At 39.3% G+C, this 22,881-nt stretch overlaps 1 protein-coding gene across 3 annotated transcripts in view; it reads left to right on the forward strand.

The window, feature by feature from the left end:
* Positions 1-1,616: 1,616 nt before the first annotated feature.
* LOC132871732 (piezo-type mechanosensitive ion channel component 2) overlaps positions 1,617-22,881 on the forward strand; it is a 217,232-nt gene continuing 195,967 nt past the window's right edge. For 2 of the 3 annotated variants that reach the window (XM_060906188.1, XM_060906189.1), the window contains exon 1: positions 1,617-2,257. In XM_060906188.1, the coding sequence (XP_060762171.1) occupies positions 2,194-2,257 (64 nt within the window). In that variant the 5' untranslated portion in view covers positions 1,617-2,193. The remainder of the gene's footprint in view (positions 2,258-22,881) is intronic. The other variant, XM_060906190.1, reaches the window with a different exon arrangement.

The following is a 22,881-nucleotide window of genomic DNA, read 5'->3' on the forward strand; positions in this document are numbered from 1 at the left end:
TGCCTGATCTCAAGACTCTCGTCTCTGCGAGCCTACCACACAGATTTAATACTTGTGTCATTTTTAGGGCATACCTAACAACCTGTGTTTTCTCCCCTCCCAATCTGTCCCTCTGAGTTACATGTCGGTCCTGGGATCGAGATGCTGACTTCTTCTGCCCCTCGGACCTGCTTGATCCATCCTGGTGCCCTGTGTCTGGTTGGAGTTTTATCGCATCGCTCCTGTGGAGGATGGCCCCATGAGGACAGTTGAAACTTACACCTGGAAGACGCTCTGGACTCTTACAGTAATGCTTTTGTGGCTGAGGACTACAGTTGACTTGCTAACTTTAGGACTGCAGTTGTCATGAACAGTTTTGCACTCAAGTTTCCATCAATGAAGAGTTACAACATCAACGAAACTGTCTTCATGTTAAAACTGTTAATGTTATAGTCATGCTGTCTGTTGTTGCCCAAATGAGGATGGGTTCCCTTTTGAGTCTGGTTCCTCTCGATGTTTCTTCCTCATGTCGTCTGAGGGAGTTTTTCCTTGCCACCGTCGCTGCAGGCTTGCTCATTGGGGATAGATTAGGGATAAAATTAGCTCATGTTTTAAGTCGTTCAAATTCTGTAAAGCTGCTTTGCGACAATGTTTATTGTTAAAAGCGCTATACAAAAAAACTTGACTTGACCCTCAGCAGGAGCAAGATGATGAGACCTCCAACCAGAAGCAGAGCATCAAGGAGGTCCGGAGAGACAGAAGGGGTCAGGATCACAACTAGTACATAAACATCCTTTCTCATCCATCCATCCATTATCTGTAGCCGCTTACCTTGTCCTACAGGGTCGCAGGCAAGCTGGAGCCTATCCCAGCTGACTATGGGCAAGAGGCAGGGTACACCCAGGTTATCGCAGGGCTGACACAGAGACAAACAACCGGTCACACTCACATTCAATTTAGAGCCACCAATTAGCCTAATCTGCATGTCTTTGGACTGTAGGGGAAACCCACGCAGACACGGGGAGAACATGCAAACTCCACGCAGAAAGGCCCTCGCCGGCCGCTGGACTCGAACCCAGAACCTTCTTGCTGTGAGGCAACAGCGCTAACCACTGCACCACCGTGCCACTCCTTTTTCATTTTTCTCCAAAAAATAAAACCAATCCAATTTCTTTGTACAAATATAGCCTGTAAGTGTAGCATGTATGGATGCTTGAATCCAGGAAGACATGAATTGTTTGGTCACATTCCAGTGTACAGTAGGCTTGTATTTTGAGCTGAGTCAGTCATAATTGTTTGTCTACATTCTTCATAAAATAGCTTCCTCTGTTTTGGCTGGTTTTGTGTCACGGTATCTTAACAATCACGCTGCTAAAGTGGAAAATAACGTCGCCGTCTATGAGGCATTTCTCTAGAAGGCTCTTCTTTTTTTTTCCTCTCAAATGAACTGTCTCTGTGACTCCGCCTCCTCTCGATTCTTATTGGTTTTCTCTTTGCTCGTGCCCGAACTTACTGCGCTGTGATTGGTCAGCATTTCACTGCGTCATCTTATAGTTTTTTGATTGAAGTGCGCAGAAAAAAAAAAAGAAAAAAGCTTTTAGTCCAGGCAGTGCGTCGCTTGGGTTTGAAACAGACCCCTATATTTATCTATAATAATAATAATAATAATAATAATAAATGCTGGACCAAAAATGGCTTTTGGAGATTCAACACTACAAGCAGTGACTTTTGGGTTTGTCCTGTTTGGGCACATACCCGTAGCTGATGGATAAACTTGATGCTGTATCTTGAAGTGAGGAGAACGGAAAAGGAAATAGGAAAAAAAAAAAAGAAAGAATTAAACTTACCTAGATAGTAGAAATGTGAATTGTTTTTGTTTGTTTGTTTGTTTGCTGACTTTTTTTTAATTGAAAATAAATCCTGGGACAAAATTCTGGAACTGGTTGGCTGGATCAAGGACTGGAATTGGGACGCACAAGTGAGAATAATAATAATAATAATAATAATAATAATAATAATAATAATAATAAGGGAAGAAACGGAGTATTGATTTGCGCGCGCGGCACTTGTGCGGCTCCGGCACGCGCGCATGATGCGGGAGTGGCGCAGAGAGCGCGCGCGGTACCGAGAGGAGTTCTGGACGGAATAGCACGAGTTTGGGTCTGACTTCATCACTGCTTTGCATTTCAAGCTGGATGAGAAATCTCCCGGGCGATGGCGTCTGAGGTGGTGTGTGGACTGATCTTCAGACTCCTGCTGCCCTTCTGCTTGGCGGCAGGTGAGTAGACCACAAATAAATAAATGAAAGCAAACAAAAAAGTGAAGAGTGATGCACAGGGCAGTGCGTAAAGAAGCCATCGAGCTCCTATTGATACCTCTGATACCTCCAGCTGCAAGTTTGTTGCTGCTGGATTTGACACATTTACACACTGGACAAATATACACAGTACTGAAATCTACCCAGTACTGAATTATCACCTGCAGTGCTGAATGAACACTTTTACAGCTCTTATACAGTACCTACTGCTCAGGTGTGACCAACCTGAAAAAAGAGAAAAATGAAACATAAAAATAAAGAAATGAAACAAAAATCAGTATTTGCTGTGAGGCTTCAAGTCTGAGGTACGGTGAGTGCAGTTTTATAAGGAATTGAGCTGTAGGTTTGACTGAGCATCTTCCAGAACCAGCCACGCTTCTTCTGGACACTTAGACTGTCACACTTGTGTCTTAATTTTGCACCAAAACCAAGTAGCCTTCGTTATGTTTTCTTTTTTAACCTGCTCTCTTATGTACTTTAACACGCTGCTTTCTTTACTGACATCCAAACACTAATGTTTAGAAATCTGATTTATTTATTTTTTTAATGAAGAAGTCATAAAGTTTGGACTAAAAAAAACCCAAAAACATACAGTAGGCTTTCTAAGACTTTTACACAGTAACTATTTTGCTGTTTCCCTGAATTGCAATCGATCTAATACTTCTTCCAAAACGCTGATCTTATTCCAAACCTATTGTTGCATCTTTAGAATTAATTTTAAGCTGAAGCTTAAAATCTTACCGTACAGTATTTCCAGACCACATATAGAGCTCGACATCCTCAGACTAAAAGGTACCCTTCTTTCTTGTTATGTACGTTTTAACTAGAATATTGTGGACCATTAAAGCTTTCGAGGTATTTATAGTCGAACCTAAAAAGTTTTAAAGGTACACTATAGCCACATTTACTGGTGAAGTATACATATTAAAAGTGGAAAAGATAACTACAACCCTGAGGAAAGGTAGTACCTGTTTTTCCTGACTGTAATGCTTGACATCGCAAGCATCCTTAATGGTCAATTTGAATGAAAGACCCCTCGTAAAGGAAAAAATAATAATAATTGATGTGAATATGATGATTGTTAGTTCTAACAATTGCGCATTTTTGTAAATATGTATTTAAATATGTGGTATACTGTACATTTACACAGCATCTCTGCATTTTTATGCAAAAAGTTATCATTGTGGATATACATGCTACAAAAAGACATAACAAAAACAATAACACTAATAACAGCATTTGCATATGTGTTTGTAATGCATTAATAACTCCTGACAATAACGTTCTGACAATTGTGACTTACAGAATCAAAAATGAGATGCTCATTCAGAATTTAAAAAATAATAATAATTAATTAAGTTTAGGATCGGGAAGAAAAATTCTGAAATGTAATTCTATATGACAGCATTCAGGTTTGGAAATGATTTCAGGAAATAATATCTATGGTATCAATAGAGTTACAATGTAATAGGTATTTATTATATTTGCGTACAAGGTCATGTGTGTCCAGCTGGACTTTATGTACACACTGTGTTCGCAGTGCTCTTCATTCACCGGTTAACGTGCATCACAATTTAACTAGAATCAACGTTTAGGCCGTATAAGAATATAACGTTACTGAATATGACTGTCAGTATGTAATGCCGTACCACACGTGTATTGCATAATCATATAGCCCAGGCTTTCAGCTTTCAGCCGACACACAGGCTGGTGATATGTTCATATTTCAGGATTTTATTTATTTTTTCTGAGTGTTTTTCAATACAGACTCCAGTCTTAATGGCAGTGCAGCTTGATTGCTGTCAGTTCAAATGGGAGATCTCTAATGTTTTTGCTAATAATGCAAAACCGGCACAATTATCGAACTTGACCCTGCATGCTGTCTGATTCATTCGTATTCCTGTATCCCATCAGACAGCAGACATCTAGCACTTCATTTTCAAGCTAACTGTAATCAACAAGATAATTCCCCCTTAATTTCTAAACTTGATGGCTTAATCTGATATACGGTTCACCACAACGGATGTGAAGTAACACATTGTCACCCATAAGAGTCATCCTGTCAGTCTGCCCACAGCGCTTTCTGTAGATAACCTCCACTCAACCACATAGGCCGATAATGTATGGTTAGACAGCTGATAAAGTCTGCTCTTTTTCCTCAGAAAGCAATCTCACTGAGCTGTGGAGCGTCTACCATTAATCGCTGGAAAGTCGTTTTAACCGCATGAATTAATAATGTGGCATCAGATGAGAGAAAAACTGGCTGCCCATTATCGTAAACACACCTTTAATATTTGATGATTTGATTTTTTTTTTTTTTAAGTGAAGACAAGCCGAGGTCAGTCACAAGAATGTGCGGTAACAGGAAAAAAAAATAACAGGAAGTCGACATGGCTACTGAAGGAGAATGCATTTTTTTGAGAAACAGGAATACTGTTGTGTTTGTACACGTGTGTAGATGATAAATGTACTTTGCTGATGGGTTTCTACTTTTAGTCAGGTATAAAGACGCAATTTATTGTTGCTTAGTTTTTAGGTATGTAACAATTCACTCAATTCACGATTCACGATATTGGGTTCAGAATTTGATTTTCCCATGATATTTTTGAAAAAAAAATTAAATGAAGAAGAATTTTATTGGCAAAAAATGCAACATTTATTTTCCTATTGTTTATCAACTTCAATATTTCTTTTGTTAAATTCACAAAAAAAATTATCTTAATAATCAACAATAATTATTGGCCCACATTTGTAAAGGTTGGAATAAAATATAACAGCATATTAACTAAAATATTCCTTTCAATAAAAATGAAAAACCTTAATACTAAATAGACCTTTTCTTAATAACCATTCATGAACATTTCTGAAGGCTGTAGTCAGGCTTAAACAGGAAACAACTACCTCCATTTGCTTCTCTTTTCTTTATCTTTCAGCAGTCTGTAAAAAGAAGGCTCCAATTTCCTGGTAAACCTATTTGTACAGTCAATCGCGCAAAAGTTCTTTCACATTTTAAGATATGTTTTTGTGGCATTAGTGCTGTGTTACTTCCACCTAGGGTGAAGTCACAGGCATTCCCAATCTTCTTCTTCCTTGTCCAGCACTATTGCCAGGTTGGGGTCCATGTGGACCCGACTGATCCACGTCATAATAATTGGAGCATAGTTTTACGCTGGATGCCCTTCCTGCCGCAACCCTTCCATTTCTGGGCTTGGGAAACAACCATTCACACCTATGGGCAATTTAGAGTAGCCAGTTCACCTAACTGCATGTCTTTGGACTGTGGGAGGAAACCAGAGTACCCAGAGGAAACATGCTAACTCCATACAGAAAGGCCCCCATCAGCCCCTGGTGTAGTGCTAACCACTACACCACCGTACCGTGCCACCCTCACATGCGTTCCTAATATTGTGTGTTATTTTACGGCTTCTGCTGTCCAGACAATGTCATTTTATCCAGGAAAAACAGAGATTATGCAGCCTAATAATAATAATCATGATTTATTTTTTATTTCATTGATTTAAATCAACATAAATTTGTATCGTGATTTATTGTCACATGATATATCGTTACTTGCCTACTAGTTTTCCAAAAGAACGAGTACAAAGATGATTTTAAGAAATAATGACTTATCAGGCTGATTTTCTTAATTTGAGCATATGAGCAAATTACAAATGATGTTTGTGCTATAGTTCTGTTGATAATGTGTATTGCATGTTTTAATGAAAAGCAGTAAAACTTTTCTTTGATAATTTAGCATTTCTTGTAATGCAGTGAGGTAACAGAGCACTATCAGACTGACGTATTTGTAAATTTTAGTAAAATGAATAACGGACGTTTACGGCTCAATTTGTGATTTAATATCAAATGGTAATTTGTCGACACTGGACAAATCAAACATGTATAAATTCAGTTTCTTACTCAGATTGCAGGCTTACAGTGCTGCACAATGTCAAAAGTAATTAAGATTGATCCAGTGCCATAGCTGTAGGGTGGACATTAGAGTAAGTGTTTTTAAACACAACAGTTGATGTGGCCTTCGCTTCTCAAAAGGCATCAATTATTCCTGAGCCAGTTTGCTGTACCGCAGATCAAACCCGACAGTCGAGGCAAGCCCATGAGTGCCATATTCGAAAACCACAGCTTTTTGGATTCATATTTCTGAACTAGAACCATTTTATGAAAACCATCACGGATCCTTAAACAAGCTACTGATAGCTGGCTGTTACACAGCAATAGTGTTATTATAGTGAACCCTCATTAAATATCACTAAATGTGCTCAAATTAGTCTACAGAACACACTGGATATATTTTTATAGAGTGCTGTCCTGAGTAACTGTGGTACCGAGCTTGGCTATGATTACAAATCTGAAAAGACTGGCAGAGAAAATACATTTTGATCAGTCTATATTTCACATCATCTGCAAGAATTTAATGAACGGCTTTTTGATTTCAATTGCTGGTACATTTTATAAACAAACATGCACTACTTTCACTCAAAGAAGCACAGTGACAGATACTGACATTGTAGATGAACAACAACACACCTTTCCGGCAGTCAACGTTTTCCCAAAAAAGCTATTTAATAACTATAAGAGAGAGAATTTAAGGAACCTATGACAATAACCCCAATCCCTTAAAGTTGGAAACTGTGTAAAACGTAAATAAAAAAACAGAATATGATTATTTGCAAATCTTAGAAGTCCTGTATTTTATTAAAAATAGTACAAAGACAACATATCAAATGTTGAAACTTTTATTTAGGAATTTTATTGTTTTTTGAACAATATATGCCCATATGACATTTGATGTCAGCAGCATGATTCAGAAAAGTTGGGACGGGGGCAACAAAAGACTGAAAAAGTTGTGTAATGCAAAAAAAACCCACCCCTAATTTGGTTAATTGGCAACAGGTCAAGTTACATGATTGGGTATAAAAAAGCATCCCAGAGAGGCGGAGTCTCTCAGAAGTAAAGATGGGGAGGGGTTCACCGCTCTGTGAAAGACTGCGTGGGCAAACAGTGCAACGATTTAAGAATAACATTCCTCAATGTAAAATTGCAAAGAATTTGGGCATCACATCATCTGTGGTACATAATATCATTAAAAGATTCAGAGAATCTGGAGAAATCTCTGTATGCAAGAGACAAGGCTGAAAACTGACACTGGATGCCTGTGATCTTCAGGTCCTCAGGAGACACTGCATTAAAAGCAGACACGTGTCTGTAGTGGAAATCACTGTATGGGCTCAGGAACACTTCAGAAAACCATCGTCTGTGAAAACAGTTCATTACTGCATCCACAAATGCATGTTAAAACCAGATATAAACAATATCCAGAAACACCGCCACCTTCTCTGGGCCCGAGCTCTTTTACGATGGACTGAGGCGAAGTGGAAAATTGTCCCGAGGTCTGACGAATCAAAAGTAGAAAGTCTTTTTAGAAATCATGGACACCACGTCCTCCAGGCTAAAGAGGAGAGGGACCATCCGGCTTGTTATCAGTGCACAGTTCAAAAGCCAGCATCTGTGATGGTATGAGGATGCATTAGTGCACATGACATGGGTAACTTGTACATCTGGGAAGGCATCATTAATGCTGAATGATATACCGTATACATGTTTCAGAGCAATATGCTGCCATCCAGACAAAATCTTTTTCAGTGAAGGCCTTCCTTCTTTCAGCAAGACAAACCGCTTTCTGCACATATTAAAACAGCATGGCTCCGTAGTAAAAGAGTCTGGGTGCTAAACTGGCCTGCCTGCAGTCCAGACCTGTCTCCCATTTAAAACATTTGGCGCATTATGAAGCGCAAAATACAACAAAGGAGACTCCGAACTGTTGAGCAACTGAAATTGTATATCAGGCACGAATGGGACAACATTTCACTTTCAAAACTCCAGCAGTTGGTCTCCTCAGTTCCCAAAGGTTTACAGAGTGTTGTTAAAAGTAAACATGCCCTTGTCCCAACTTTTCTGAAATGCGTTGCTGACATCAAATTCAAAATGAGCATATATTTTTCAAAAAACAATAAAATTTCTTAGTTTCAACATTTGATATGTTGTCTTTGTACCATTTTCAGTGGAATATAGGGTTTCCATGATTTGCAAATCATCATATTCTGTTATGATTATCATATTCTTTGTAGACAATCTAGATCTGGATTTAATCCTGATAACCAAGACACATGAAACAGCCAGGTGTAAACTGTCTCATTATGCCATGTGACCTTATTTTATCACCTGTTGTGAGTAGTGTCAAGTATGCGGTATAATGGTAGATCAGTATTGAAGGGTCTCAGCTGGTCACACCGGATGTGATGATTGAACATAATGGTAGCTAAATTTTATGCCAGACTTAACAATGTGTTCAGCATGTCAGATTTTACTATAAAGATCCTCTAATGATGGACCTGCGATTAAAGAACATGATAAGGTTCTGCTAACATCATCATCAGTCAGTGTAATCCGAGCTCATGCAAAAAACAGGGTCATGTAAGCAGAAACATTCTTCACAATCAGCTATATATTTTTTCTTTCTTTTTTTTTCAATATACTGTATTATAATGTTCATTTCTGGTTTGCCATTTCTACTACCTCATTTTTTACACCATCCTTTGCCATCCACCTGTTTATGGCTTGTAGGCAAGCATTCACACACTGAGACTTTAATCAAAATTTTCAGACACTGCCAGAACTTTGTCGGTGTCTCTCTTTGGTTACAATCGCACTAAATCAACTGACATTGAGCACATCACATTATGAGCTCAAAGACCACCATTTCAACTCACAACCAAAGAATTCTTTACGACGTGCGATTTCTGTTTGGTTATGAGTTTAAATCTCAGCACAGCCAAGTCGCCGCTATCTAGTTTTGACTTTTCTCAATGAAACCACATCTTTCTCAGAAAGTTCTCTGCATCGTTGTTGAGCAGGATATACAGTACCAACCAAAAGTTTGTACACACCTTCTAATTCAATGTTTTCTTTATCTTTATGAATTGAAAGGCACTTCATGTCTTAAAATAATGATGGATGTCGTTTCTCTTTACTTGCTTGAGCAGTTCTTGATATAATATGGATTATTACAGTTGTGGAATAGGGCTGTTTATTGTATTTTTATTATTTACTATTTACTGTTTGATCTCAAACGCATTAAGAAGGCAAGAAATTGCACTAATTAACATTTGACAAGGTTAATGACTTACTAACTTCCTGTGCAAAGTGTCATCAAGGTAAACAGTGGCTACTTTGAAGAATCGAAAATATGAAACATTTTTTGTTTTTTTTAAACACTTTTTTGTTTACCACATAATTCCATATATGTTCCAGATGTTATTTCATAATTTTGATGTCTTCAGTATTGTTTTACAATGGGTAAAATAGTCAAAATACAGAAAAAAACCTATGAACGAGTAGGGGTGTCCAAACTTTTGACTGCTACTGTATATTGTACTGATATAAATCTTTGCGCTTCCTGTGCTGTTAGCTGGTACTTAATTTAGTGTTATCTTCTATCTTCTGTGGTCACAAACAAAAAATACTCCCACATTCTGGGAGTTCCATATTGTAGGGCGGCACGGTGGTGTAGTGGTTAGCGCTGTCGCCTCACAGCAAGAAGGTCCTGGGTTCGAGCCCCGGGGCCGGCGAGGGCCTTTCTGTGCGGAGTTTGCATGTTCTCCCCATGTCCGCGTGGGTTTCCTCCGGGTGCTCCGGTTTCCCCCACAGTCCAAAGACATGCAGGTTAGGTTAACTGGTGACTCTAAATTAACCGTAGGTGTGAGTGTGAATGGTTGTCTGTGTCTATGTGTCAGCCCTGTGATGACCTGGCGACTTGTCCAGGGTGTACCCTGCCTTTCTCCCGTAGTCAGCTGGGATAGGCTCCAGCTTGCCTGCGACCCTGTAGAAGGATAAAGCGGCTAGAGATGATGAGATGAGTTCCATATTGTGAAATACCGTGACCGAGGTCTTGAAAGTACTGACCGAGGCCCTCTGGGCCCAGGTCAGTATTCAAGGCCAAGGTCACGGTATTTCACCATACGGGCCGACCTTAAAGTGCATATCACGGGTAAATTCAGGAGCAAGATCAATGTAATTCTCCTATTTTATATTAAACTGTAACATTCTGCATTCTCTGCAATTTTTTTACCTTGCGCAATACCAGAAAAATTCAGTTGAAATCAAGGCATTTGAGGCGAATTGGTCCGCCTCTGAAAAAACTTGGCATTTGGATTTCCCGGGAACATTGATTTTCGTGACGTTGCGTGTGGGACACCTCCTTATGAATCCTATGTCAGCGCTGGTTTGTTTATGAGAAAACGACCTGGTGGTTTTCTGAAAATTTCTTCAGCGTTATCACATAATTATTAAAATGGTTAACAGATGTATCGTAGGAGGGTGTAGCAACATCAATTTTGATGGGATTAGTACTCATCGTTTCCCAAAAGACCGGACAATGAGAGAGAAATGGGAGCGCTTGGTCTACACAGGCTGAGCACTGAAACCGTGCAAGCTTGCGCAGCCTGCTCGCGCTTCCACAGATAACGTCACGAATCTGGCTCCAGACTCCCTTGGGATTTTTCCAGACGCGTTTTGTTATTTTATTTTTTTCTGCTGTGGACAGATGGCCTTGTGCAAAATTACCCTTCTGGATGAGTGTGTAAAGGGACATACTTTCATATTAAAAAAAAAAACAAAATTGGTCCAGAATATGCCCTTTAAGCTGTTAAATAATATATTTATTTTTTTCTTTACCAAATTCTAACAGAAAACGAGAGCGCCCGAAAGGGAAAACTGAGCCAAGGCGAGGCGAGCCGCCATTTTGAATCCTCATTCATGGCTGTAATGCAAATGGCTTCCTCCTCAGTATATAAGTGCACTTCCATGGCAGGAAAAAAACTACATTTTGCCACCTATGTAGTCCCCTATTTATACAAAATTGAGTCATTCAGGATTCAGCCATGTTTTTGCTCGGCGTTAGCAAGTTAGAGGTTTTTAGCTTTCTCCTGAAATGTTTTCTTTTATTTTGTTTTCCTTAGGATAGTAAAACTTGCTTTCGCTGTGAAGACTGCTGTTATCACTATCCATGATGTAAAATTAATGCTATTCTCCTGAGAAATGTGAAAATAAATGTTGACAAAAATTGCGACTATGTTTGTTGTTGTTGTAAACAAGCGAGTCGCCAGAGGTCCGTAACTGGGGTCCGTACCGTAGATACGGACCCGCTCGCCAGCCAATCGGAGCGCGGGATTTGATGGAAACCGTACCGTGAATAAAATAAAGTACATTATTGTACCTTTAGGGGCACAATGGCTTGTCACTGGGGCAGTACCCTCTAAGGTACTTATTTGTACCCTTTGTATACTGCTTGGGAACATTTTGACCCTAAAAAGGTATACATAGCTACTTTGAAGTCTAATAATGAGCCCTAGGGGATACATTAGTGTACACTGTACCTTGGGGGACAGAAATGGACTCCTACTGTACCCCTCTTTCTGACAGTGCAGTAATTTGTTAACTGTATTCCATAAGTCTTGCACTGTAAAATGGGGTCTAAAAATGGCTACCAAGTATATTGTAACTAATATTGGTACTTGGTATGGTTTTATACTAAATGTCAAAACTAGTTTTCATAAATTGTGACATCTTGCTGATTGGAATCAGTATGATGCAATATTACCGTATGCTAACACATGCATACGTATATTGTCATGCTGATTCCTTTAATTTAGTGTCAGGATGCTAATTGGCAATTCTTGCCTACAATTTTATCCTTATCTTATTGATCTGCCCTTTTGTCAAAATACAGATTTTCTATTATAACATATTGCTGTTGATTATTTTTCTATAACAGCATGGCCCTAGCTGTAATTGAAATCACACTGATGCACTCGTTCTGTTCAGTCACAGGTACTTGTGTGCTGGCCGTGCCATATAAACTAAGCCTGTAATAATAAAATGTATAAGGAGATGTTTACTTAACATTTATATAAGGAGTCTCCAGAGTCAGCTCTTTGTAACACTCAGCATGTTTTCATCCATGGGAAAACCTTCAGGACAGAGGACCTTGTGCTTCCCGGGTTCTTGATTAACAAATCAAGTTGTGTTTTATGTCTTATTAAAGCTATATGGCCTTTTGATTTCGTAAAATCAGTGAAATTTAGTTCCTTCTAAAATTTGCTCATTGTGATATATGTTTATTTCTGTAATATCTCACAAAATATCAGGCCATTCTGTGGCTGGGAAGTTATTTAATTTGAGGAGATTCCCGAGCAAATAATGTGCATGAAATCGCTCGCTTTGTCCAGTCAAGCAGACAGAGGAAGTCCGTGTGCGCATGTGCAGGTTTACCTGTTTCTTCTTCTTTTGGGTTTTACGGCAGCTGGCATCCAGTGTTGTATTACTGCCATCTACAGCTTTACCTTTGTCTGTGCGCTGATAGTTACATCATTCTGTCGCGAAACGAACAGCTGATCACACCGAGGTGCTCGCTGTCCGCTGATATTTATTAGTTTGGTCCTGTGTTTCCTTTCCTTCGCAACATAACGTCTTTTCTTCTCGCTTTCCGTTACTGTAGCCGCTCTTTCACATTTCATTCGCGTCCTCCATTTTTCTCGCCTGTTTCAAATTTGTATCCCACAATGCCTTGTGCAGACAGGGAAAGCCCACCATGTGATACATGATGTAGTGTCATGAATTGGGTCATGGTGAAATAGAAAAAAATAGCGGAGAATTTAAGGCCACGTGGCCCTAAATTCATTAATTGTTCTATTTAAAAAAAAACTAATAAAATTGGAAGTCTGTGATTCAAATTCAGTAGCGTTTGGTCCACTAAACAAAAATAATTGGGTGTCAGGGAAAATTATTTTTTTGACCGACATTCGAAAAATCTGAAAGGCAGTCTACCTTTAATTTCAACAGAGAAAAACAAACAAACCAGGAACTGATTTCATAGCTTCATAGCTGTTCGGCAGACATTAAATGTTATTATAATTGGATAAAAGCATGATATTTGGTTCATTAAAGAAATAAAAATGTAACTGTTGACAAATTTTTGTCATACAGTATAAGGAGGATAAAATGTCTTTGGGGGTGTAATCATTGGAAAATAATGAAGTTCAGGATTTTAATGGCATCACACCACTTCATCAGTGGTTATTAGCTCATCTGGCCGACAGGTGATGAGTTTTTGCCATCATGTGTTGTCCGTCTGTCGTCAGTTGTCGTCCACATTTCACAAAAATTGCTTCTTCTCTATCAATTCATCACCAATTTTTATTCTTTTTGGCAGGAAGGTGGGTCTGCCTGGAGTGCATATACTGTAGCTTCGACCCAAATTTGCATAATTGCAATTAATAATGAAGATATGGAGTGATAAAGCCCTAACGAGCAGTTTCCACACAAATCACTTCTTCTCCCTCAATCCTTCACCGATTTTGATTCTTTCTGGCATGAAGGTAGGGGGACCTAGTGTGCATATAACTTCTACCCAGATTTGCTTAATTACAATTATTAATGCAGTTATGGACTAATTAAGCCTTAATGAGCAGTTCAACAAAAATCGCTTCTTCTCGGTCAGTTCCTTGCCGTTTTGTATTCTTTCTGGCAAATCCTAGGGTGTATATAGCATATATATATATATATATATATATATATATATATATATATATATACAGTAGCTTGGATATAATGTATGTAGCTTGCACCATTTATTGCGCAAGATGGCCCACTTTAGATTGTTTCTTCTGGACTAGACTGGGTCGGTGTGAGCTACGCCATCATCAACGGTCTCATTTTCCTATGATAGCACATCTCAAATTGTAATAGTCATTACTTCATGTGTGTCCACTCTGATAGAAACCTGGTGAAATTTTTCAAAGTTTGTGTTTGATGTAAACCTTATGGATAATATTGCATATCTAACCACATTTGATGCAAATTGAGTCACTAATGGTGTGAGCCACTTGAAGTAAGTAGAGTTGTATTCCATCATAGCTTACCAGTAGATTTGGCAGCCATTGAGTGCTAAGTGTATAAATTAGGAAGTAAAAATGACAGGAAGACTATTGTCTTGCACTTCACTGAAACAAAAAGACGGATTAATGATGTTTCTGCTTCTGCAGTTGAAACCAAGCTTATTAAATTCACCATGTAAAATGTTCTGGACCAACGAGTGCTTTGTGGGAAATGGTGGGATTAGCAGTCATCCAGTTGCTGCCATCTGGATGTCAATGCTTCACAGCCAAGAAAGCTCTTCAAAAGCCAGATGTGTCTTGTTCTTCTCACCTTCACGTTTACAGACATTGAAAAGATAAAAAGATCTCAACATGGTCATTAGACACAAGACCTGTCTCGTTTTGGTCAATTTCGACAATGTTTTGTTGAGATCCTCTACCCAGTGGTAGACTTCATTAGTTTTGCACGTTTCTGTTGAAGAAATGACAGAAATAAATTATCGCTCTCACTTTAGTCCTCTCAGTGCGCAATAACAACTAAAGAACACTGAGATGCTGTATAAATTTACAATGCAATTTAAATACTACATTAAACTCTCCTGACTCATTGTCTGAAAATGCATTATGTATGCTTACACAGCATCTCAAATACACTCACCGGCCACTTTAATAGGAACTTGTTCTTGATTCTAAGGTTCCTGTTCTTGGCTGGCAAGAGTGGAACCCAGTGTGGTCTTCTGCTGTTGTACACTACTGTTCAAAAGTTTGGAGTCATTTTGAAATGTCCTTATTTTTGAAAGAAAAGCACTGTTCTTTTCAATGAAGATCATTTTAAACTAATCAGAAATACACTCTATACATTGCTAATGTGGTAAATGACTATTCTAGCTGCAAATGTCTGGTTTTTGGTGCAATATCTCCATAGGTGTATAGAGGCCCATTTCCAGCAACTATCACTCCAGTGTTCTAATGGTACAATGCAGGGGCGATTTCTCAGAGACAACAAGGGAAGCCGAGCTTCCCCTAAAATTCTGTCCCCAAACTGCGGCATCTACGACGTTGAATTCTCATTAAAACAATAACTTGCATAACATAATATGTGCCCAAGATTGTATTTACGTTCATAACTATCCTGTAACTTATTTGAGTGATGTCTGACGAACTTGCAGTTCGCTATGAGAATCACCTTTGCTGCCAGGCTGTAACCAGCGTTGCCAGATACTGCTGACGTTTTCCAGCCAAAATATGTTCAAAACCCACCAAAATCCACTTAAAACCGCCCAATCTGGCAACACTGGCTGTAACCTTTCTTATTTCAATGGGCTCTATGGCTGGCAGCTGGGTATCCGTTGCAGTCTATGAGAGGGCTCTGAACAGCCAATTTCGGCTAGTTGTTATTGGTTAAAATCGACAAAATCGTCACTTCCAGGGAAGCCGGGCTTCTCTGGGACTAAACGAGACAGTGGGGGGGCAAGAAGCCGGGCTAATGAAGGATTATTGGAGGTAGTGTTTGAAAGACATGAGGAGGGCGGGCTCTGTACTTCGGCGTCGGCGAGGAACACGGAAGCATGATCAGTCAGTCCCTAGCGGATGTCGAGAAAGTGTAGTCGTGTGCCAAAGTGCTGTCCGAATTTCTTTTCATATAAACGTTTCTTCTCATTGATGTCTCTGTACATTACTCTGTAAATAAATGTAAATATTACTCGTTGTGCTCCGTTAACTTTCATCCATTCTATCAGTTTGATCATTCGTGAATTCACTCGTTTATTTCATTTGTAGTTCAATCTGGTTGTAGGCTAGCTTGAGCCTTATTGGGATCTGCAGTGCTAGCTGCTAACAGAAATTGGTGAAGTCTCTGGAAAGCACAACCAGCTAGTATGACAGGGTCACAGACCATTTTCTGGAAAAGGAGCGGAGGGCAGAATTTGTGTATAAATAGTGTGCATCATATAATGTTCATGAATCTGAAGTGTGTATATTGTTCAGTAATGTTAAGAGAATGGTGGGCTCTGTGTTATAGGTTATACCTGGGTATAATATTCAAGGTTCTGTGTGTTGCATAGCCTACCTGGTTATGGATTTCCAGACTGTGTTGCAGAAGATGTTCAAGGATGTGTTGCACAGCTGGGTGTTGTGTTAAAGACTCTGTGTTGCATATCAGGGTATGATGTTCAAGGCTCTTCGTTGAATAGCCAGTGATTTTTGGATGTTTGATATTTTTGATTAAGGATATGAGGCACTAGCCTGGCAAGCCAGACTATAACATGAAATGTACAAGCAAAAATACTTTCTGCCACTAGGTAGGGTTGTCTAGTTCACTATGCTAATGGGGCACACCTTTCTATGCTTTGATATCCGGCCTACAGGTTTTGCGATGAATGCGTAAAATGGGCTTCCCCTGTTTTAAAAACCAGCAGCCGCCACTGGTACAATATGTTTGCTCATTGCCTCAGAAGGCTAATGGATGGTTAGAAAACCCTTGTACAATCATGTTAGCACAGCTGAAAACAGTTGAGCTCTTTAGAGAAGCTATAAAACTGACCTTCCTTTGAGCAGATTGAGTTTCTGGAGCATCACATTTGTGGGGTCGATTAAATGCTCAAAATGGCCAGAAAAATGTCTTGACTATATTTTCTATTCATTTTACAACTTATGGTGGTAAATAAAAGTGTGACTTTTCATGGAAAACACAAAATTGTCTGGGTGACCCCAAACTTTTGAACGGTAGTGTATGCTGGATGCTTTTCTGTTCACCACGGTTGTAAAGAGTTGCTATGAGTTGCTATATCCTTCCTGGCAGCTTGAACCAATCTGGCCATTTTCCTCTGACCTCTCTCTCTTATCAAGATGTTTGTTTCCACCCACAGAACTGTCGCTCACTGAATGTTTTTTTTTTGTTTTTCACACCATTCTGTGAAAACTCAAGAGACTGTTGTGTGTGAAAACCCCAGGAGCTCAGCAGTTTCTGAAATACTCAAACCAGTCCATCTGGCTCAAACCAACACCCATGCTACAGTGAAAGTCACACTTTGAGATCACAATTTTTCCCATTCTGATGTTTGACGTGAACATGAACTGAAGCTCTTAATTTGTATCTGCATGATTTTATGCACTGTGTTGCTGTCAAGGGATCGGCTGATTAGAGAACTGCATAAAACAGCAGGTGGATGGGTATTCGTAATAAAGTGGCTGATGAGTGTACATTATAATCTTAAAAACTTAGATACCTACTGTAACCCACAAACCTGTTTGTGAAATCTGGAGCCAGGCCTGGTAGTTTTCTAAACTCACTAGCAACCTTTCATATACTCATATAAGTATCTAAAAGTTGTTGGTTTTTTTTGGACATTATTAAACAGTTTATTGGATTGGAGTGTACATATAGAGTATATACTGACCAGTCACTTTAATAGAAAGATCTGTAGACCTGCTTATTCATTCATTATCTTCACCAACTTTGTTGGAGGAGGTTATGTTTTCACTTCCAATGGGCAAAGGAACAATTGATTCAATTTTGATGCAAATCCAGATAGTGTGTTTCCAGGATTTTTTTTTTTTTGGGCTGTTCCCAACGTAACTCAAAAAGTAGTGAACGGATTTGGATGCAATTTGGTGGACAGCTTTAGTATTATCCTAGGTTCAAGTGATTTGATGTTGATGTTGATACTATGTGGCTTGGTGGAGGTATGCACTCTACCGTGTGCCCTTCTAGTTCAATTATACAATCATCCAATCACGTGGAAGCAGTGCTATGCGTAAAATCATGCAGATATAGGACAAGTTTTATCAAACATTAGAAATTGGGATGTGATTTCAGCTATTTTAATTGTGCCATTGTTGTTGGTGTTAGGTTTGTGTATTTCAGAGTGCAGTATTTCACTGCTGATTTCCTGGGGTTTTCTCACACAGCAGTCTCTAGAGTTTACACAGAATGGTGCAGGGGGAAAAAACACCCAGTGAGTGGCAGTTCTGTGGGTGCGAACACTGATGAGAAATCTTGATGAGAAAGGTCAGAGGAGAATGGCCAGACTGGTTTCAGCTGACAGGAAGGCTATGATACCTCAAATAACTACGCTTTACAACCGTGGTGAGCAGAAAAGCATCTCAGAAAGCACAAGTTTTTGACCAGAATTAGATTTTTTCCTCCACTTATAACTTACTGTATATACTTTGACGCCTCAAACATATATACAGTACTGTGCAAAAGTTTTAGGCACCCTGGTTTTGTTTTTTGTTTTTTTTTCATACAAACTTTGTTATAGATTTCTATTTTATGACGTCTACATTATCAGGTCAGTACAAAAACATTTTAGAGTCCAAATGTTCGTTTTCCAGCACAAAATTAAATATTACAGAAAAAAAGTTTGTATCTGAGCAGCATATTACATAAGAGAGCACTTTTCAGATTAAAAAAGAAAACATAATGAAGGCTACTGGGTTTTGGTGCAAAATTAAGAAGCGAGTGTGACAGTCAAAGTGTCCAGAAGAACTGTGGCTGGTTCTGCAAACCTACAGCTCATTTCCTTATAAAGCTGCACTCATTGTACCTGAGACAACTTTTTTTTTTTTTAAAGCAAAGGGTCGTCTCACACCAAATATTGACTTTGTTTCATTTATTATGGATTACTGCTGTTTATAGTATTTTTTTTTAAATATTGAAACATTTAATTTCATTATTTTTAAGCCATTTTTGGTCTACGGCATTTCTTTATATGTACCTAAGACTTTTGTACAGTATATTTCACCAAAACAATGTGGAATTTTTTTTTTAAATTTCCATGATCTGGGCGTGTTTTTATTTGCTCTTGTATTTGCGAAGATGTTGGATAAGTAGCCAGTTTAATAAACACACTGGTAAAAACAGGCAGTTTGTCAAAATATGTCCGAATCCTGGCTAGCAAAGTGTGATTTCCACACACAGTGAATATCATGATTTGGTCAAGTTGTTGGATAGCTCGGTGCCGTATAGTGAGACGGACATGATTCAGTTTGTAATCAGAGACCGGCTGTCAAAATGTCCATGACGTAGAGTGAAGTTAAACGTTTCACTTTTGGGATAACTAGACTTTAAAACGCTAGAACTTGAATTGTGGTTAAGTTGCATGCAAAAGACAAACATATTTAAGTATATCGTAGAAATTTCACCATGTAAACTTTTCCCAGGCTGTTTCATTCAAATGCCAGACAGTATCGTTTGGATCTCAGCCTCAAGCATCTCCATTGTCATTTAGGAGCGAAGTAGGCCTGCTTTTCTCTGCTGCTTGGATCCATTGATTTTTTTTTTCCTTAAAAACATGTCTGTTATTACTTTTACCATGGTAGTAATGTTAAAGTGGACATATTATGAAAAACTCACTTTTTCAGTGCTTGTGCACATACATTCAGGTATCTGGAGCCTATCAACTCACAAACTCTGAAATAAGAGACACAAGAAGGTTTTTTTTTTGGGGGGGGGCACCTATTTCAGAAACCGTGCTTCGTTCAGATTTCTCTCCCCTTTCTATGTCATTAGGATCCCTCTAATCCCGCCCCCTCATCTGATGGCGTATTCACACCTACGTTGTTTGGTCTGGACCAAACGACCAAACGAACCAAATTTCCCTTGGTCCGGACCTTTTGGGTTGGTCTGAATACAAACCACCGAACTCTGGTCCGGACCAAACAAGCGGACCGAGACCGAGCTGCAAGGTTGGACTCGGTCCGGACCAAAGGAACCCTGGTGCAGATCTTTTGGAGGTGTGAAAGCAGACCGGACCTAATCCGACAGTTTTGCTTTTTTGTACCTCGGGAGCTTCCGTCGTTTGTCGAGCATTATGGGAAACAGAGTCTTGACACTCCACCGCAAAGTGCAAACACTGTTTCGGTTGTCAAGGGAACCTTACAACAGTCGTTCAGTCATTCAGACCAGTGGTAGGCTAGACTACAGAGCACAAAAAATGAGTAGGGGACAAACGTGGGCCGAGGAAGAAACGCATACCCTTGTGGATATATGGGCAGATGTCCACATATCTGAGCTTTTAGAGAACACACAAAAATGCCGACGTGTTTGCTGTATTCAGTGAGAAAATGAAGGAGAAGGGGTTCACGCGCTCCCCAGAACAATGTCGGCTAAAAGTGAAGAAACTCTGTCAGACCTACATTAAAATCAGGGACATTCTTTCAAAAAGTGGCGGTACTAGCAACGCAAAAAAGAAATTCATCTATTGCGTGAAGAGCCAGAACTGTCACAACATGATGTGCGCTCATCAGCGCTATCCTCCGTAGCCGCCTTGCCCTTTGTCGTCGTCGTTGATAAATTACTTGTACAACAGCATAGTAATCGCACAATTGTGAAAACAGTAAAAACTGGAAAAAACATATAACTTTGATGACATTAAAAAGAATAACAGCACGGAAAGCCTCCATGACTACTTTTGAACTTAACGCTTTGTGCGCGTGTCGTCTCTGACCAATAGCTGAACGACCTCAGGGCACGTGGCTTTGTTGACAGATTTTGGTCCGCTTACTAAAATGTACAGTGTGAAAGCGAACCGCACCAAAATGAAAAAATAAAAAAAAACATTTGGTTCGGATTAAAGCAAGTGAACTATCGAACTATCCTGGTCTGAATACACCCTGAGTATCTCCACCCAAGGCTTGAGAACTGCCTTTACGAATGAATATTTGTGAGGAAAGTGCTACCTGATTGGCTGGAGGAAGAGAGGGGTTGGGTTTAGCAGTTGCTCGTTATCATTTAAAGGAACAGGTTCTCAAAGCGGCCATTTTGAACACGGCTGTTTAGACAGGCTAAGACGGGAGCTGTGGTGCTTTATCCTTGTGATATTTTGATCAAAGCATCAGGGAACTGTGTCAATTTGTGAAAAAGGGGTGTATTATATCAACTTTAAAATACATTCCACAAAATCAAGTCGTATATGAGCTGATAGCTGATGAGGCGCAAAGCACCGAGTCGGCTATAAGCCATGTACGACAAGATTGAGTGGAATAATTGTTTTATTCTATCCACATTCACTGGATTTTGAGAAACACATTTTTATTTTTTTGAAAATTCGATAAATTAAAAACTTCATACAAAACGTCCGGCAAAACCATTTCCGCTTAGAGGACACATGACAAATTGCATACATCATATGTATAGTAAAATATTCAAATTTGACAAGATTTACATCAACATTCGATCAGTGAAAACATATTTTATCGCAAAAATTAAGCTTCAAACTTTTCGAGTCGAGTTTTTATTTCATCCTCGGTTAGTTCACCAACACGCGCCGCCATTTTGTTTTTCTCTACTCATGGTATATGAGCTGATAGCCTAGTAGTAGAGTAACTAATCAGAGCGCACGATTGCTCATATCCAGTGGATGTGGATATAAAAACATATTATATTACCACTCCCTTGGGAATACTGTAAAGTCTGTTGAAATTCACAATTCTCATTTTTAATCTTCAGCTCTCATAGCATTTCCAAAGTCCAGTACATTACAGCTTAATTAGTGAGCAGAGCATGACAAAAAAGCCTAAATGATACCATGTCTAGTTCATTTTACTCTCATGTATACACAGTAGTATTTTGAATCTTTTTGCAAGATGGCTTTGGAACCTAAGAGTTACCCAGTACATCTTATATACAGTACATTCATCCATAGCTTCTTGCTGTGGACAGACAGGCGACAAATGAATGTAAAAAAACCATATAAAGTGCCTTACTAGCCTTAATAAAGTGTTGCCACAAGCCAGGAGCTGCCAGAAAAGCTTCAATGCAGCACAGCATAGATTTTACAAATCTGTAGAACTATAGTAGAACAGCGTTCTTCCAAAAGGACTTCCTTCATTTGGTGTTTGTTGATGGTGGTGGAGAGCGCTGGCTAACGCTCCAAAATCACCACGATGTATTCGCTTGAACTGAGATTTGGTGATCGTGAAGGTATGAAATAATTTTCATGCTCACTGATTTGCAGTGGACTCAAATCCTACCACCAGCAAAATATTACAGCATAACAAAGCAACTGTTATTAGCTCATCCGGCCGACAGGTGATGAGTTTATGCCATCATGTGTTTTCCATCATCCATCCGGCGTCATCCACATTTCACGAAAATCGCTTCTTCTCTCTCAATTCTTCACAGATTTTTATTCTTTTTGGCAGGAAGGTAGGTCTACCTGGGGTGCATATAGCTTCTACACAAATTTGCATAATTGCAATGAATAATGAAGATATGGAGTAATTACGCCCTAATGAGCAGTTTCCACACAAATCGCTTCTTCTCCCTCCTTGAGCTTTGTTGCAACGGTCAGGTCTCTACACTCGAAAACCCTGTCCCTTAGCTTTCCCATTGCACGTGAGGCAGCCTGAATGCGTGCAGTAATTTCTGCGTCTAACTTGCAATCTTTGGTGACATAACTAGCAAGATATTTGAAGCGATCTGCTCTCTTCAACTTGTGTCCATCATTGTAGAAATCAACCTGTTCACCTACACTCATAGTTTCTGTCTTCTTGATGTTAATCCAGAGGCCTAAGTTCTGGACTAATTAAGCCTTAATGAGCATTTCAACAAAAATCGCTTCTTCTCGGTCAGTTCCTCGCTGTTTTGGATTCTTTCTGGCAAATAGGTCGGTATTCCTAGGGTGTCTATAG

This window comes from Neoarius graeffei, chromosome 23, assembly GCF_027579695.1.
Source record: "Neoarius graeffei isolate fNeoGra1 chromosome 23, fNeoGra1.pri, whole genome shotgun sequence".
NCBI lineage: Eukaryota > Metazoa > Chordata > Actinopteri > Siluriformes > Ariidae > Neoarius > Neoarius graeffei.